This window comes from Cyprinodon tularosa, unplaced genomic scaffold (assembly GCF_016077235.1).
Source record: "Cyprinodon tularosa strain WSP-4 unplaced genomic scaffold, ASM1607723v1 ctg597, whole genome shotgun sequence".
In the NCBI taxonomy this organism is placed as follows: Eukaryota; Metazoa; Chordata; class Actinopteri; order Cyprinodontiformes; family Cyprinodontidae; genus Cyprinodon; species Cyprinodon tularosa.
The window spans coordinates 710,782-728,078 of record NW_024039337.1 but is presented as its reverse complement, the minus strand read 5'-3'; the positions used below and the strand labels follow the sequence as shown (position 1 = coordinate 728,078).

The window sequence follows — 17,297 nt, the reverse complement described above, 5'->3', positions numbered from 1 at the left end:
ATACTGACTGCTTTCTAGCGGCCCGGATGCTTCGATGAAGACCAACTCTAACTGAATAGAAATAACAGAAGCAACACTTCCTGCTCTTATTAACAAAAAACAAGAAAGAACAGGTGAAACATGCTGATGTCTATATGGGTTGTTTAATTCGCTTTAAGAATGTGCATCTCAGTTATACTGATAGCATCCACAATTTGAAAGAACTTAAAAATAACCTGAAATCAATGTAAACTCATTTTAGGCTGGTTTTTAAGGTTAGCATGTAGGAGAATGACAAAAATTATCTATATTAGAGAAAGTCTGGGCTGAGATCACTGTTAACCAATGAGATATGAAGGCTGTCTGTCCATTAGCAGAAAACCTGAAGCAGAATATCTGCCTAGTCTGAAGATAAAGTGCGGGTGGGTTATGCAGCAGGACAATAATCTGTAACAGTCAGAAACAGATGGAAGCTTCTGGAGTGGTCTAGTCAAAGTCCAGACCTGAATCCAGGTGAGCTTCTATGGCTTTGCTTTAAATAAATCTTGAAACATGAAAAGGAAAAGGGTTGAAATACAAATTAATGTGTAAAACTCTTGGCCAGTACTTGCAAACAAGGCTGTTACAAATTGTAAATAAATTTAGGTCCTCACGTAGTTCCAGGTTGGTTTGAATTAAATCATAATTTTAGAAATGCAAATTGTTGTCTTTGAAGTTAAAATGTATTTGATTCTGCGACAGAATAAGGGGAAATCTGTCAGGTTTTTAAAATGTTTTTATTGCAGAATAACTTTATTTGTTATTTTTGGTTGAAATAGCTCCCATCTGTTCCAACACAGTAATATATCCTTATTAAGATCCAGGTGAGACACTGACCTGCACCAGGTAACCTAAATAATGAGGCAGTATTTGTCAGAGAAAGATTCAATCCACACCTTTTCTATAGTTTGTCTGGATGCATGAATTAATATATAAAAAATGTAGCTTAAGCTAAATTTTAAGTTAGAAAACATCACATAATATTCCCTTATACTGGTCAAACAGATTGTTCATATGTTCTGAAAACCAAGTTTGAAGTTAAAAGTGATTTTCTTTTCTATGTTAATTTTCTTAGACAAAAAAAAGTTCACCATCTGTCCGTCCAGTGAGCTTTCCCTCTACACCACAGAGGGTTAAAGTCCCTCTGCTGCTGTTCTGTTTAACTAATGAGGCAACAGGCAGCAGCACAGTTACAGACACAGCTTACAGGCTGGTTCACGTCTCACGACTGCTGCACTAGCTCTTTTCTGCACAGCTTTCACAAGAAGGTGAGGACAATTGTGCATGTGGTATTTCTTTTATACCAGTATGGTTGCCTATGGAATGCGAATCAGAGGCTCGTCTGTGTTTCAGCAGGTTCCAACTGGTAGATAAATGTAGATCTGCTTTGCAAACAAAGACTAGTAGTGAAATCCTGTAATACTGATTTTAACTGCTCAGTTCATTGCTTGTATTGTGCAGTAATTCATACAGATTGTAGTTTTTGGTGTCTTTCAAACACTCGTGTGCAGCTTTCACAGCTCATCAAGGAAGTGCACAACTTTTTGTTTTACTTTTGAACAAAACTTTATTGACATTTCTACACATGAGTGACACATATTAACCTCTTAGCTGCACAGTAATAAAACTTAACCCTGAAACAAGATGCAGAAAAACCCAAATTATTTTGATTTATAGAATTTTAAGGTTCTTACAGAAAATCTGTTTGGTCAAAATATAATAAATCAGCAGGTAAAGAGAAAGAAAAGTAAACAAAGTCTAATTACAGTAAAACAGGGATAAGAAACGACACGTGCTTAAAAATATAAACCGAACACTTGATATGAGCATAGATTCAAATCTCTAATGCTGTATTATTCATTGAAATGTATATAGGTAGGAATTTAGAATGAAACTAAAAAATGTCACCTAAACCATGTAAATGTATAAAATGAATTGTTTGATAACAGCGTTTTGAGTTTGTGTGCATGATGAGGGGGCAGACCCTGCAGCACTCCCAGATTAAGACTGTTTACATTTGGTGAATGAGAAACTTGCTGTTCTGAAGGCGTTAATGATTTTTGCTGGACTCTTCCTTTGTTTAACTGAGAGGCTCATATCAGTCACTGATTTATAATCCATTGGCAGGAGAGACAGATTCACGTTCAAACTCCTGCATCATTAACAGAAACTTTACAGTGGTTCTCGATTAAGACTTAATGTTCCTGTGTGTGTGTATGACAGTTACCATAAAGTTCTGCTTGATATTGTTAAATATTGTTGATTTTGTTAAACTTGATTGAACATTATTTGGGGAGTGGAATCATACACAAGATAAGAACTAAGGAGAGATGGAGGGAGATAGAGACAGGAAAGAGTGCATGAAAAAAGAGAAAATTAAAACAGCAGAAATAGAAACAGAATATATAGAGAAACCCCTATATGTCTGTTTCCACACCTGTATGAGGAGAGGGGAAGAGAAAACAGAGAAGATTATAGCAAAAAGAAGACAACAGAAAAAGTGAACTTAAAAAGAAAAAGCTTTTAGAGCAGCAGGCATCCTGCCCATGTGTGTCAGAGTCAGAACCTATTGTGATTATTCAGTGTTTTTCAGGGTGGTATATAGCTGCAGCTTAGTCTTTCGTCTTAGTGTGCATCTGTGAACACATGGAAGCACATGCATTAGCATGCTAAAGTATAAAGGATTCACAGAGCTTCTTGAGAAGGAAAGTATGCTAAATAGCAGGTGTGAGTGGCTGCAGACTCGTCCTACAGGGCCCTGGAAAGAAAAAGAGGCGATGCAAGTCCATTTATCCAAAGGAACCCCAGATATATGTTCTAAATCCAGAGATACTGTGCCTAGATGGTGTGGCTGTGCATAGCTACATACTGAATAAATGAAAACTTTATAAGCAACATAATTTAAAGGATTTAAACTAAGAACAATAATTAGCCAGATTTTTTGTGTTTTTGTTGTTTGTTTTTTTTGCTAAGGTATAGTGAAATATATTTTAAAACAATGAATGCATCTATCTATCATCTATCTATCTATCTATCATCTATCTATCTATCTATATAAATATATAAATAAACATATATGTATATATATATATATATATATATATATATATATGTATATATATATATATATATATATATATATATATATATATATATATATATATATATATATATATATATATATATATATATATGTACATATTGTGTACATATAATTATATATATATGTACATATAATTATATATATATGTACATATAATACATATAATATAATTATAATATTTATAATTAGATATTTAATTCTTTAGAAGATTTAACTTCTAGAATAAAAAAATGTATCAGTGTTGTCATGGCAGAAACAAAAGTATATAACCATTCTTTTATTAGTTCTTCTGTTTCATTTTTAAAATAATTATTTATTTATTTATGTCCTTATTTTTATTTATTTAATTATTTTGCTGTAAAGGAATACAGTTGTGCCAAATATGACCACTAGGGGGCAGGCGAGCCCAGCTCTTGACCCCCACTGTCTCAGCTATTTTTCTACAGAGCTCCTCAATTTACCTTTTTATTTCCTTGAAATTTTGTGCATGACTCGACATTTTAATTCATGAGCAAATTTATTCTCTTCATGTTAACATTAATGCGTAAATTTATGCAAAAAAACAACAACATTTGAACCATTTTAATCTTATGAAGAATTTTAACGTAGAAAAACAGAGATGAACTACTGGATGTGTTTAACAGAACTGAAAAGCATTTTGATTATAACTAACTGAATGATGGGATGTTAGACAACTTGTGTTATGATAACTATTTAAAATGCTGTCAGCTTTATCAGAAAGACATGTCTCCTAGACAAGGACACGTTTTCATGTAAAATGTGAAAATCAGCTCAAAAGTATCATAAATAAAGGCTTTCAGGTGTAATCAGGAGCACAGCGCTTAATGATGGAGGCAGCTCCTGGTTTCTGTGTGCTGAAACTGAATTCAAAGTTTGTTTTTTTGTATTTTTGCATTTTATATCAGCCAGGAAACTACAGCTTAAGCATAGGTTATGTCAAAACAGGTGCTTATTATTATCATAGTGTCAGATTACTTGCAAAATGCCTTCTGGTCATTGTGTTAATGTTTTGGAGCAAACATCACAACCTTTGGTTTCAGGGGATCATTGGAACATTTATGGGCAGAGCTGAAGGGAGTTTGAAATCAATGCAGCCTTCAAATCAGCTTTTTCACTGGAAATTCGCCAAAATTCAAGCAAACTTCTATGCTAGTTTGAGGGGAAAACTGAAATATTTGCTTCAATTCATGCAGTTTAAAGCAGAAGAAGATTGTCCTTCATTCAGGCCATGGGAAATCAAAACATTAAATCATCACAGCAGCTGGACTTCGCTTCTTGTAGTTGAAGCCATTTTCTTCTCCATCCTAAGAGCTTTTTAAACTGTTCAGGATGTGCTGCACTGCATGTCTTCAGAATGTCACCACTGATTTATAAAACATATGAAAAATATCTTCATATTGCATCCAAGAAATTGACTTCTGGAGATTCAGTTTTTGCCTTTTTAATGTTCTTTTGTCTGCACTGTCAATCACTCCAATAATCCACACTGGTTCTCTCTCCATTTCTCTGCCATTTCAGCTGTTTTTAACACATTTCAAATGGACAAAATATTTACATCTATATAGGTGACTTTGTACTGCAAATATGAATCTTTTCTTTGCAAAGTAGAACCTGTGACAGTTCTGTTTCTCCTCAGTGATGGTTCGACGTGTTGCTGTCATCGGAGCAGGAAGCTCCGGTCTGGCCTGTATCAAAGTCTGCTTGGATGAAGGCTTGGAGCCTGTCTGCTTTGAAAGCAGTGACGACATTGGTGGTCTGTGGAAATTTAAAGTAGGAACATTTTGTTTTTTTATGGATTCATTTAAGCTGTTTCCCAAGTTTATGAAAGATGAGCAAACCTTGTCTACATGGTGGAGATGGTGCAAGGCCACAGTGCCTTGTGAAAATACTTGTAGACCATGATCTTCTTGCATATTGTTTTACTGCAACTCAAAAACTTAATTTCTATCAGTATTTTATTGAGAAGATCAAGACAAAGTGGTACCAAACTGGAGTGGTTGAAAAACGAATTTGATTCTGAATTTAATAAAGGTGTAGACTTTGACTGAAGCATACAGACCTACAAATTAATGTCAACATCTGTAGATCTATAGCCTTTTTTTCATAGTCATTGTTGTCTTGGATGCTAAAGTCATTTCCTTTTGCAATCTTAAGCAGCTTCTCTAACAGGAACTTCCTGCTGTCAGCTCCATCTAGTTTTCTGTAAACTAATATTCAATATTAGTTGTATTTCAGCCAGAGCTCCTTCTTCCAAACTGCTGGAATATTAACTTATTTCTGAAGGCAATCAGTTGTTCTGGATATTATTGAAGGGGATCAGTTGCAGGCAAAGGGGCTTAAGTGCAAATGCACACCGCACCTTTCAGATTTTTTATTTTTAAAAGTGTTGTAATCGTACCACTTTCTTTACACTCCAGAAATATTCACTTCTGTGTGTCAGTTTGTCACGTTAAATCGTCATAAAACACAAACGTTTGTTTTTAACATGAAAAACGCTGTAAAGGTTCAATGGATGCCAGTTTGCCTTCAGTCTTTTCTAATCAAGTCTAGCTTTGTTTTTCTGAGCCTGCAGGAGTCACCGGAACCAGAGCGATCCAGCATCTACCGCTCTTTGGTGGTAAACACCTCCAAAGAGATGATGTGTTTCAGTGATTTCCCCATGCCTGATGACTATCCCAACTTTATGCACAACTCCCAGCTGCTGCAGTACTTCAGGCTCTACGCTGAGCATTTTCACCTGCTCCAACACATTCATTTCCAGGTTCCTTTCTCTTTCATCATTGCTTTTTCTTAACATTTTTCTAGTAAAAGGTAAAGTATCTTGACCTTACTGCTTGCATTTCTGTGCAAACCTCAGACCACAGTGAGGAGTGTTACACAGAGGCCAGACTTCTCTGGATCTGGTCAGTGGGATGTAGTGACCATAAACAAAAACAATCAGGAAGAAAAACACATATTTGATGCAGTTCTTGTGTGTTCAGGACACTATACCCATCCAGCCTTACCTCTGTCTGACTTTCACGGTAATCAGAAGAATCAACTTGATTGGTTAAAAACTAAAGACTAGAGAATTTCTTTTGCTTTAAGCTGTGCTGTGATGATTTATTTTCCAGGACATGAAACATTTTTTGGCAGGCTTCTTCACAGCTGGGAATACAAAGATGCAGATTCCTTTAAGGGGAAAAGGGTGGTGGTTGTTGGCATTGGTAACTCTGGGGGAGATGTTGCAGTAGAGATTAGCAGGTCTGCAGAGAAGGTGAGTAAATGACACACAGGAGACCTGCCATGTTGTTTGAGAAGCTAAAGAGACGACCTTATTAACTATGAACCTCCACTTTTACGTTTCTCAACCCTTTTCAGACATTTCTCAGTGTAAGGGAAGGGGTCTGGGTGATTAGCAGAATGGCTCATAATGGCCTTCCTCTGGATATGACACTTATCTCCAGATTCAACAGCCTCCTACTGAAGCTGCTCCCTAAGACATTCATCAACTGGTCATCAGAGAGGGCACTAAACCAGAAGTATGACCATAGACTCTACGGTCTGAAGCCCAGACACAGGTAAACACGGCGCCCTTTGATAAAACTCGTTATTATCGATTGCTAGGCTCTTTACTCCAGTGCATTTAGTCGTTTATAGATGAGTAGAGGAGAAAAAAAAAGATATTGTTCCAGTGATACCCTATATTATATTTAATCTCCATAAGATTTCACTGAAAAATCTAATACTAATCAGACTCCACCTACTGCTGATGAACCAAAGAAAATAGAAAAATTGATATAGATATGCCAGCTACACACAACTTAGAAAGAAACAAGAAATCTTAAAGAAATGTCTTTAAGAATCATCCAGGAAGGTTTATGTTTGAGGTGCCTAGAAGAAGATTTTCTGGTCTAATAAAGAGTTTTCCAACTTGTTTCTGTGTTCATATTGCCTCTGAACTGGGAAGTTAGGCTGAGGTCATCTCTGAGGTGGCAGCATTCCAGATTCCTTTTTCATGCTCATATTTTCTATTGTTTCTGTATGGCCACTGCAGCAGCCGTCATAACCCATCCATCCGATGGGGGTGTTGGATGTAGGAGTTTGCCCTGAAATCAAAGGATTGACGGTTCAAGCCCCGGCTCAGACTTTCGGTGTTGTTGTGTCCTTGGGCAAGACACTTCACCTGCATTGTATACTGATGGTGGTCAGAGGGCCCGGTGGCGCCAGTGTACCGCAGCCTCGCTTCTGTCAGTGAGCCCCAGGGCAGCTGTGGCTACAGTGTAGCCTGCCACCATCAGTGTGTGAGTGTGGCGGCACTACATTCATAGTGAAAAGCGCTTTGATCAAGTCTCCTGACTTTGAAAAAGTCAGGAGGCTTACCATTTACAATCCATCCATCCTTCCTAAGGAGAATTTAGAGAAGCCAATTCACCTAACAGTCATGTTTTTGGACTGTAAGAGGAAGCCGGAGTACCCGGAGAGAACCCACGCATCCAAGGGGAGAACATGCAAACTCCATGCAGAAAGACCAGGAATCGAACCAGGAACCTTATTGCTGCAAGGCAGCAGTGCTAGTCACTGCGCGGCTGTTCTAACCATAATGTGAAAAACACTTTTCTTCATGGTATTTTAGGCTTATGGAAAGAGTTAAAACATCTGATCTTGTTACAACTAAGCTAGAAAAAAAAAGAAACTGAAGAAATGCTGCATGAACAACTAACTTAGTGTTACGCACATAAGGAGCAGTCAAACTGTTAACTAGCAGTCATGTGAATGCAGAAGTCTGTTATGAAACTGTTGCACTGACTTTCCTGCTCAGTCATTCCAGATGAAATATCCACGCAAACGTCAGAAATGTTAACTTTTGAGTACAAATTAAACACATAATATAGAAGGACCCATCCAGCTGGGACGTTGCTTCAGTCTTTCTTTCTGTAGGTTGCCAACAGGTTTTTCCATTTGGATTTTCAACTTGGATGTCAATAAAACTCAAAAGTAGTCCCTTAAGGCTTTATGCCATGTCCCAGGCTATGAAATCTACTAGAGCTGTATTCAATACTGATAACTTTGTTTAGCATTGTTGGAGATCAAACATCAATGATCTAAGCGTGCCAAGCCCAGCAGACATCATGTCCCTTTAAAACCACGGCACCAACTCTTCCCATCCTCTCTCCCTGTGGTCTGTTAGGCGGGACACACCACTCTACAGGTGAAGCCACGTTACTTAATCACACCCTGCATGGAAGAGTGTTCGCTGGGGAAGCAGGCTGCTTTCTGCCTACGATTCAGAGAGAACTGAACGTAAAGTCTTTTCATCGCAATCCCACCTCCTCTGAGACAGAATAGAAAAACTGTCCTGCTTGACCCTTTCTTGCCACCTGGCCTGACTGTGTCTATTGAGGTTCTGCTGCGAAGCCGCTGAACTTTGCCTCACCTGATGCAGCAGAGCTCTGGGGTTTTAGTGTGAATGCACTATGTGCAAAAAGTGATGCATATACTTTAAAGAGGTGAGAAGACTTAAAATTCCCCCCAAAATGTCCAGACATTGTCATGGCAACCTGTGAAGAATCAGCCATGAAACGGAGGTCACGGATTAGTGAAACAGGGCTCGGATCCAGACCCACCTGCTGGACCCAAACTGACGGACATGTTTACTGACGGCAGTATCTAATATCACTTGCGCCGCTTCTCCTGTTAATACGGTAAAGCCCTGGGGAGCGTCCAGCTCCAGGCTGCACGTGATCCAAATGAGCCAATGAGCTGTCAGTCTGGGTTGCTGCTGCTGCTACTTTTAGACACAGCAGGCAAACCTGTGGCAAGCCGGGCGATGGGAAAGAAGGAGAAGACCATGAGAAAAAGAGAGCAGAGAAAGTGTGGACTGCTGGAAGAACTGCGGTGAACTGGTGAAAGAAAAGTGAAATGGCGTGCTCAAAGATGACCCTGCACATTTAGAGGATGTTTGGCTCAACCTGCTGCTGTGAAGCAGGATTCTCCACCATGAACAGAATCAAAAATAAATAAAAAATGCTTTGTCACCATTTAAACCCAGGTTTAAAGCCTTGCAGCTCAGCATAAAGCCCACTTCCCTTATTAGGCCATAAAAAAAGAAAGAAAAAAAAAACGGTCAGTTCAGGTGTTTTATTTAAAAAAAAGGAAACTGGGAAATTGTCTATATACCAAGCTGAAAGATTCTTGTTTTCTACTTCAAAATCAATCTAGATTTTAAAATTGAAAATTTTTCTCTTTTTTTCTATTTTTTATTTAAAAAGTCAACGTATAACATGGATGCATAAACACCACGTAAACACCCATTTTATTACAGTGTTAAATTCTGTTTAAAGTAACAGATTATAATTAAAAATGTCTCCGGACCTTTACTGGTTGTTGATTTTCTTTATTCGGACTCCACTGATTTTTAATTGGTTACCTCTGAGCTATAAGCTCCTCTTCTGTGCCTCTTCTTTTACAGACTATTGGACAGAAAACCTCTGATCAACGATGATCTTCCAGGCCGGATTCTTCACGGAGCTCTTGTCATGAAGCCTAAGATCCGAGGGTTCAAGGATTCAGGCGTCATATTTGAAGACGGCACAGTTGAAGAAAACATCGATGCTGTGATCTTTTGCACAGGTTACAAAGGAGTCTTCCCATTCTTGCCTTCTGCTCTGTCCGAAGGACCACAGGAAGAGCTGACGTTGTACAAGTAAGTCCGCATTTACAGCCCTGTGTTTAATGTTACAGAGCATTATAACAGCATGATTCAGTTTATCTGAATCATCAGCTTTATATGATGAACAATGACATAGAAACTGTTTTTAACTAATTTTAGACGAGTGTTTCCTCCGTCTCTACAACATCCCACGCTGGCCATCATGGGTCTGTTCCAAACAAAGGGACCAATTATGCCAACTGTGGAGATGCAGGTTCGCTGGGCAGTTAAGGTGTTTTCAGGTAGATACATTACATCCACGTTAGTAAACTGATTCACATATGTAGCCTACCAATTAAACTTTTCACATTTTGACAAATTGCAGCAACAAGTTTCACATCCTACCAAAAGATATTTCACTCTCAGGAAGCACAAAGTTGATGGAAACATACCCTAAAGGACAAGTGCCAATTAATGCATCAGTAGGTGGTTCTAAAGGGAAAGAGGCAATATTATAGTCAGATTTTTCATATTTTTATTGGTGAATTAAGTTACATTAATCTCACAGTAATTTTAGAATTAATCTTGTTTAAAATCTCTCATTTGAATTCTGCCAAAGGCCTTCATGATATGTGTGTGCTGCCTCTACAGTTTAAAGGAAAGGTCTGGTCATATTCAGAATTCAAACTTCTGAAAGTACTTTGAATATGAAATTATTACTTACTGTTCAAGAGTAATTTCATTTGAATGTGCTTAACTGGAGACATCCATGTTTGTCAAACAACAAAGAACCGGTTTGTGACGTTACGGTGGCGTATCGGCTGTTGATCAAGTCCCAGTGCGGCATCTGATGTTTGTCCCAACGTGCTATTATCCAAGTGTCACTTTGACCGGCGGAGGTCCAATGTTTAATGGAGAGAAAAGACAAAATTGACGTTTTGGTGGCTTTATTGAACTCCAGCTTGTGCTCACCAACAACTTTTTATACTAAAAAGAACAAACAGCATGTTTTACCAAACTCAATTCAGGTGACATGAAGGAAGGAACCATAAAAAGGAATTATTACGAAAAAGTAGCAACATTAATACAAATTAGGGGTGGAATGGTTCACAAAATCCACGGTTCGGTTCGGTTCACGGTTTCGTGGTCACGGTTTTCGGTTCGGTTCGGTATATGTTGATTGTTACCCCGAAATCCCATACTAATTAATGAAATTAATGAAAAAATCCCAAAAAATGTATGAATTGTAATTATTTTTAATGATCCGAGGAAACCCTGGATCATTTCCGTATGTTTTGCTGCTTTCAATTTAATCATCTGGCGCATGCTCTCTACGTTTTCCAAGGAACTCAGAGCGGAGCGGACGGGAGCCACAGCGGAGGCTGTAGGCTTTGCTTTGTGCAGCCGGTCTGGAGCGCAGCGGGGCGGAGCGCTGACGGAGTATGAGGGATTTCGGGGTTAGCATGACATGTTGGTCGTGTTGCTGTTAGCATAAACAAAACATGTTGCACAATGCTTGCACACTGTTGCACTTTTATCCACAGCTTTCTTTTCGCCGTCATCGTAGGTCACTCTAAATGCAAAGTGGTCCCATACAGCAGACCTATAAAGTGCTGCTGGCGCGTCTTCCAACTCCTGTTCTTTCCCACACGCCATACCCACACAATTCTCCACAACAACTGATTTTTTTCTACTACACCCGGCTACGCTGCTTCGCTTCTTCTTCTTGTTTACTACTGGTGGTTGGCTTTGGTCGCAGTACCGCCACCTTCTGCTCTGGAGTGTAAACGCTTCGCCTATGAGAAAAAGGAGCAGCGCATGAACCGAACGAAACACACGCGAATCGAACCGAGACTGTCGAACCGAACGGTTCGGACGGTTTTCATAAACCGTTCCATCCCTAATACACATACAAACCTACACCAAACAATAAACTAAACACCCAAAGTAATATTTACATACGTACAAGTCAATAACAAAAACTCCATCAAACTTAACAAAACTCACCCAAAGCTACCCTCCTGATCATTTTGGTGTTCTCCAAGTGCATTGCAGCACCTGGAACATTTCTACCTTTTTCTGTTATGCTCTACTGAGGAGCCAAACCAGGAAAAGGTCGGTACTTTGACTTAACATGACCAGAAACTAAGGAAAAATTATTGAGATTAATGTTTACACTTCCTTCCACAGGCAGGATGGCCAGTCCTCCTGCCTCACAAGGATGTATGCCAAAAACAAAAATACAATAAAGAACTCAAACAACCCAAATATTTGTTCCAACTTAATATTACATAACACAAAATCAATAATCATATTTCATGGTGTAATGGGACTGCTGGTCCCCATTACACCATGAAGCTAGGCTTCCCGAACCGTGACGTCACTGCAGGAAGATGGCAGGAGGGAGGGGCTACTATATTAGGGCAAAAATGGCCGCTCCCAGACTCAGTGATCATGGCGAGAATTATTATTTACATTTATTAACTGATTAATGCTAAATTCATTAAATCACCACGAACATATTAGTTTTAGGTATAAATAATGATCCATTGATTATTCCTTGCTAATTTTGTCTTCTTAAGATTTCGACAAAGTTATAAATACTTTTTTGCTAATTTGTGGCTGTGTTTTTTCTGCAAAAAAATAGTGTCCCACTATCAATTATAGATGTCCCACTGTAACAATTTAATGTCTCCAAAAACCTGACACACACGTCGCCTCGATCAATTTCTGATCCTTCAGGGCTTTTTCCGCGCCATTCTTTTTATAGGAGTTTGCCAAAATAGAGCCTTTGGCTTGTTTCTTCAGTGAAGCAAAGATGGCAGACTGCAGGAGGGAACGCACCTTGATGCCGTGGCTCTGTGCAATGTTAAAGCCAGAATAAGGCTGGAGTTTCACTTCCACAGAGCCACACAGAACATGGAGGATTTTATTCAGCTGTGGGGTTTTAACAACATTTTATGTGCTTTGTCTGATGAAGGAAAAAACAAGTTAACAAGCTCCTAATTTAATGATTTTAAGCAGATATTAATTTTTACATTACAAATACATTTTTAACTGACACCTGTTTTATGTCAATTGTTTATATGTTTTGAATTGTGTAAATTGTTAGGTTTATTATTTATACATCATGTGCATTGTTATTCTGTTAGCCAGTTTAGACAGAGTAGAAGGCCTTCCTTCACATTGTGGATGTCACTGTGTGTACGGAGGTCATCTAAATAAGACAGCCTTCTTGTCTTTTAAAGATACACAGGATATGGGCACATCTTGGAGTTGTTCTGATAAAGGGGAGCTATCTGTAATTCTTGGGCATAGAGGCAAGATGCATGAAGTTCAAGACATGGATGGCGTGTCAGTTTCTGATACGGACAGCTAAACATCCACATGATGCAACACATAGACTCATGAGCTATAAGAAGCAGGAGATGACCTTGTTCGGGGCTCAATTTTTGCCGGACGCTTGCGGACGTGATTTTTGAGACCACAGCTGTGCATAGCTCCAAGCATTTTCTCTGTCCTGTAACGACCTGATCTGGAATAAACTCTGTTACTTTTTTACTCCTGTTTTTATAGTCCTTTTTTATATGGTTTTACCCAGTTTGAGTTAAGATTAGTAAGCAACTTGCTCCCAGGAACAGAACCGTGAGGAAGTCCCGAGGCGCAACAGCTTTTTAGGGGACATAACTTCCTCATTTAACAAAATAAAGTGTTGTTAAAAGTCTCTGCGGTGTGCTGGTCATATATTCTCCTCATGATAGTTTGCCTCACAGGTAGTTTGTAACATGGGTCACCTGTGGCCGCCTGGAGAATGAGGTAAAGCCAATCAGCTGTGGGCTGGCAGCTTGTGGCTATCCACTGAGCCGGGAGATTGGTTAGCTTGGCTGTTAGAGCTGTGCTTATAGCTGCATCCATGTCAGAATGACACTTTCGATCTGGTAATTTCACAAAGAGCCTACACAGGTTGGAAAACTGATTCATTCATCATAAAAATCAGTGCCTGATATACCTCAGTGCTAGAATATCGGTGAAAGTCATCATGAGTATAGACCCAGTTTCCAACCCAGCTGTGAGAAAAGATTAACGGCGATATTTTTTTATTGCCTGATAAGAGTCTGGTGTTAACTTGCTGCGTTAACGCCGCTAACGGCACACCACTTGTTAAAACAGTCACTGTTTCCTCTTTTTTCAGTTGGTGTCTGATCATTTAGAAAGGTAGTTTTAGGAAATCAACATATTAAAAAAATCTAGACATATGAATAACAATTTAAAGCATTGAAGAGTCGTTAAATCCAGAAGTGTTAGATTGTATGTTTGATGTTTTAGGTTTCGCCCGTCTTCCATCGAAGCAGAAAATGCTGGAAGCCATAGAGGTCGAGAGGAGGTTAAACATTCACAGGTAACCATCATCCTGATCATCAAAGCTGAATTTTAGGTTAAATATATTTCTGTTAAACCTTCTTTCTGATTTTTTTAAAGCTACCCTAATCCTCAACAAGCTGTTCTCCAAGTGAATTTCATCCAATACTTGGATTTCATGGCCAACGAGGTAAGTACCTCCAAACACTTTGTCATTTATGTCAGACACTGACAAGTAAATAATATCCTTTCCTCTCATAGATTGGTGTTAAACCAAATCTTCTGAGACTATTCCTAACAGACCCAGTCCTCTGGGTAAAGGTCTTCTTTGGTCCCTGCACTCCCTACCAGTATCGCCTCACTGGGCCCGGACAGTGGGCAGGAGCCAGACAGGCTATCCTCACACAGTGGGAACGGGTTGCTAAGCCTTTTAAAACCAGAGTGGTACAAGAGCCAGAGGCGCAGAGGTCTTTGCTGCGTTCTCCCTGGTTAATGGCATGCGCAGCAACTACCGTCATGGCATTGCTTTTGTCAAATAAGATTGTCCCACTCGCCCAACATGCTTCTCAGGTGCTGGACAGGTGCAGCAGGTTTCTTTGGGACTAGAAGCCCACAGACTGGCCTAAAAAGTTAGTTTAAATTGATCACCATGTAGGAGATGAAAAAAACAACATAGAGGCAGGTGCATTAAAAGAGAATGCAGTGTAAATCGGATCAGCTTCTCATGAGTTTGTCTTATTTTATGCTTGTTTGCAGTTACTATTCAAACATCAAATAAAAAATACCAATCTAAAAATCAAACTACTGTATATTGGCTTTGGGGTTCCATTGCATGTCACAGTTTGTTACTATGAGTAAATGAGGATCCAGCAATGAGTTGAACCTCAGGCAAGAATCACTGCTAATTATTTTTATGTGATTGGATATAGCAGCATTATGGGATAATGCACAGTTTGACTGCATACAGCTGTGCTTGAAAGTTTACATACCTCGCAATGAAGAAAAGATAACAAATAACACAACACCGAACAAGGTTTTAACCAAATGTAATAAATAATAATGTAGTAAAAAAAAGGTTAAGATTTTTTCTTTAAACAAATAATTAAAAGAAAACAATCTGTCCAAGACAAATGAAAGTACCTTGTGTTAGGAATCCAGTTTGTGTGGGTTGTGTTTTTGTGTCTTTCCCTCCACCACCAGGTGGCGCCTGGTTCTCGTTGGCCTTCTCACACACCTGCGGATGGTTGCCTCATTACCGGAGGACTCTTAAGCTGCTGACTGCCACTACCTCGACGCCAGAGTGTTTGCCAGTTTTGGGAAGTCAGCCTGCCAGCTGGATGTTTTGGACCTTCTGCCCCTGGAAGGATCGTCTGAGTTTCAAACTGAGCGGGGATTCAAACTGGAGGTTTGGATCTACTTTTCCCCAAGGGATTGTTAGTGCTTCTCTCTGAGCAGGGGATTCATCTCCACAAGAAACAGTTGAAGTACCATAGGAAATCTAATAACCAGTCAGCCCTCCGTTTGTCAAGGAAACACCTCAACCTGGGTAAACCCTGTCCGCCCTCCAACAAGCAACTCAATTACTGGAACAACCCACACCGACTGAATTCAGAGAAAGACACCTTTACTGGAAACCTGAGTCCCGTTGCCTTTATTCCCTTTTGCAAATCGAAGCTCAAATTTCCCACTGAGCCTGAACTAACCACAGGAACTTTCCCTTCACTTTTCATTCCCGGTTTGCCAGTGTTTAGAGCAGCACAGGACCCATCTCTTCTCAATAAACCTGTTAAACCTTCCCCTGGTCTCTCTGTTTGGTTTCCTGCATGTGGGTCAGATCTTAGAATTAAATCATGACACCTTGCTGATGAACAGTGAACCATCATACCTGTCAACAGGTGCGGAAATCTGACTGAACATTTCCCATGTCTTACAGAAAACACCTGATTTCTGTGATTGCTGCTTCAAAGTGTTGCTCAGCAAAATTTCACTTCAGGTTTACTTGTTTTATATATATTATAATATTCTATATATACTATAATATATATATAAATGTGTTTTCATACACTATATTCAAATCCATTGTCATGATCTCCATTTTTTATATTTCTTATTATTACTTTTGTCTAATTCAATTTATTTCACTGCCAGTCTTTAAAAACAGCGTTTGTAAACTTTCAAGCAAAACTGTGCATCTAAAAGATAAGAGTCGTAAAATGGTTAAAACAATAACACCTCAACAATATGTGGAGCTTACATGTTCTTCTTGTTTGTGTTAATTTGAGAAACGTTCATAATATCGCTGGACTTAAGGTGCATCATACGCCTTTGCAGGTCTTCACAACAACTCTGTTGCACAATTAATCAGGTTTCCAGTATTGAACCAGTTTTCAGTGCAATAGTTCAAAGGTCAAAGCGTGAGCATGTATTAATTTGTCTTGGAAATATTTAACACTCTCCTGTCTGTGAGGGGAGGGGACATCCAAGTAGCTGAAATCAGAGGTGGGTTCAGGGACAACAATTACGCTGCGTTGTTTATTAAAACATCTACAAATGAATTAAAATAACTTTAAATCTCTCAACTAACAGGAGAGTCTCATTCATTAAAATTGTAAAATAAAAATCCTGTATATGTTCAGCTTAGTTTATTGTTGTATAATTTGTCCAATTTTCAATTCAATTCAATTCAGTTTATTTATATAGCGCCAAATTCACAACACATGTCATCTCAAGGCACTTTACAGTTCAACCAGATCATCCAGTCAAATTGATACAAAGTTTTCTATCTAAGGAAAACCAGTTGATTGCATCGACTCATTGACTCTTCAGCAATCCCTCACACTAAGCATGCTTGTAGCGACAGTGGAGAGGAAAAACTCCCTTTTAACAGGAAGAAACCTCCAGCAGAACCAGGCTCAGTGTGAGCGTCCATCTGCCGAGGCCGACTGGGGTTATCCAGGATGTAGTTGTCATGTATTGCGAGTTTGCAGCAGGATTAAAACATGGACCTGATCTTGGAAGCAGCCTGGTAAAAGGATTTAATCACTAAAAGAAGCAGCAGACGCAGAGGCAGAAGGAAAATGAGACCAGAAACACAGAGGAAGAATAAAAACCAGCTGAAATACTGAGGGGAGGGTGGAGAATGACATCTGGAGCTGGAAATGGAGG

At 39.1% G+C, this 17,297-nt stretch overlaps 1 protein-coding gene across 3 annotated transcripts; it reads left to right on the top strand.

Annotated features, from left to right (window-relative positions):
* The first annotated feature begins 1,134 nt into the window (after window positions 1-1,134).
* LOC119797724 (dimethylaniline monooxygenase [N-oxide-forming] 2-like) lies at window positions 1,135-15,271 on the top strand. Of its 3 annotated transcripts, none has more exons than XM_038306919.1 (11): window positions 1,135-1,286; window positions 4,779-4,912; window positions 5,715-5,903; window positions 6,000-6,165; window positions 6,256-6,398; window positions 6,503-6,702; window positions 9,594-9,827; window positions 9,954-10,075; window positions 14,100-14,172; window positions 14,253-14,322; window positions 14,394-15,271. In XM_038306919.1, the coding sequence occupies exons 2-11, from the start codon at window positions 4,781-4,783 to the stop codon at window positions 14,736-14,738; spliced, it is 1,674 nt and encodes a 557-aa protein (XP_038162847.1). In that variant the 5' UTR covers window positions 1,135-1,286; window positions 4,779-4,780; the 3' UTR covers window positions 14,739-15,271. The 3 variants fall into 3 exon arrangements, with proteins under 3 accessions (XP_038162847.1, XP_038162849.1, XP_038162848.1); XM_038306921.1 differs by having other exon boundaries at window positions 5,708-5,903; XM_038306920.1 differs by having other exon boundaries at window positions 5,693-5,903.
* Window positions 15,272-17,297: the final 2,026 nt, after the last annotated feature.

What these genes read in the sequence shown, in the direction of transcription:
- LOC119797724 (XM_038306919.1), top strand. Translation starts at nt 4,781, where the DNA reads ATGGTTCGACGTGTTGCTGTCATCGGAGCAGGAAGCTCCGGTCTGGCC. An exon ending in TTAGCAGGTCTGCAGAGAAG is followed by an intron (nt 6,399 to 6,502) that starts GTGAGTAAATGA and finishes AACCCTTTTCAG; the next exon opens with ACATTTCTCAGTGTAAGGGA. An exon ending in GAAGAGCTGACGTTGTACAA is followed by an intron (nt 9,828 to 9,953) that starts GTAAGTCCGCAT and finishes AACTAATTTTAG; the next exon opens with ACGAGTGTTTCCTCCGTCTC.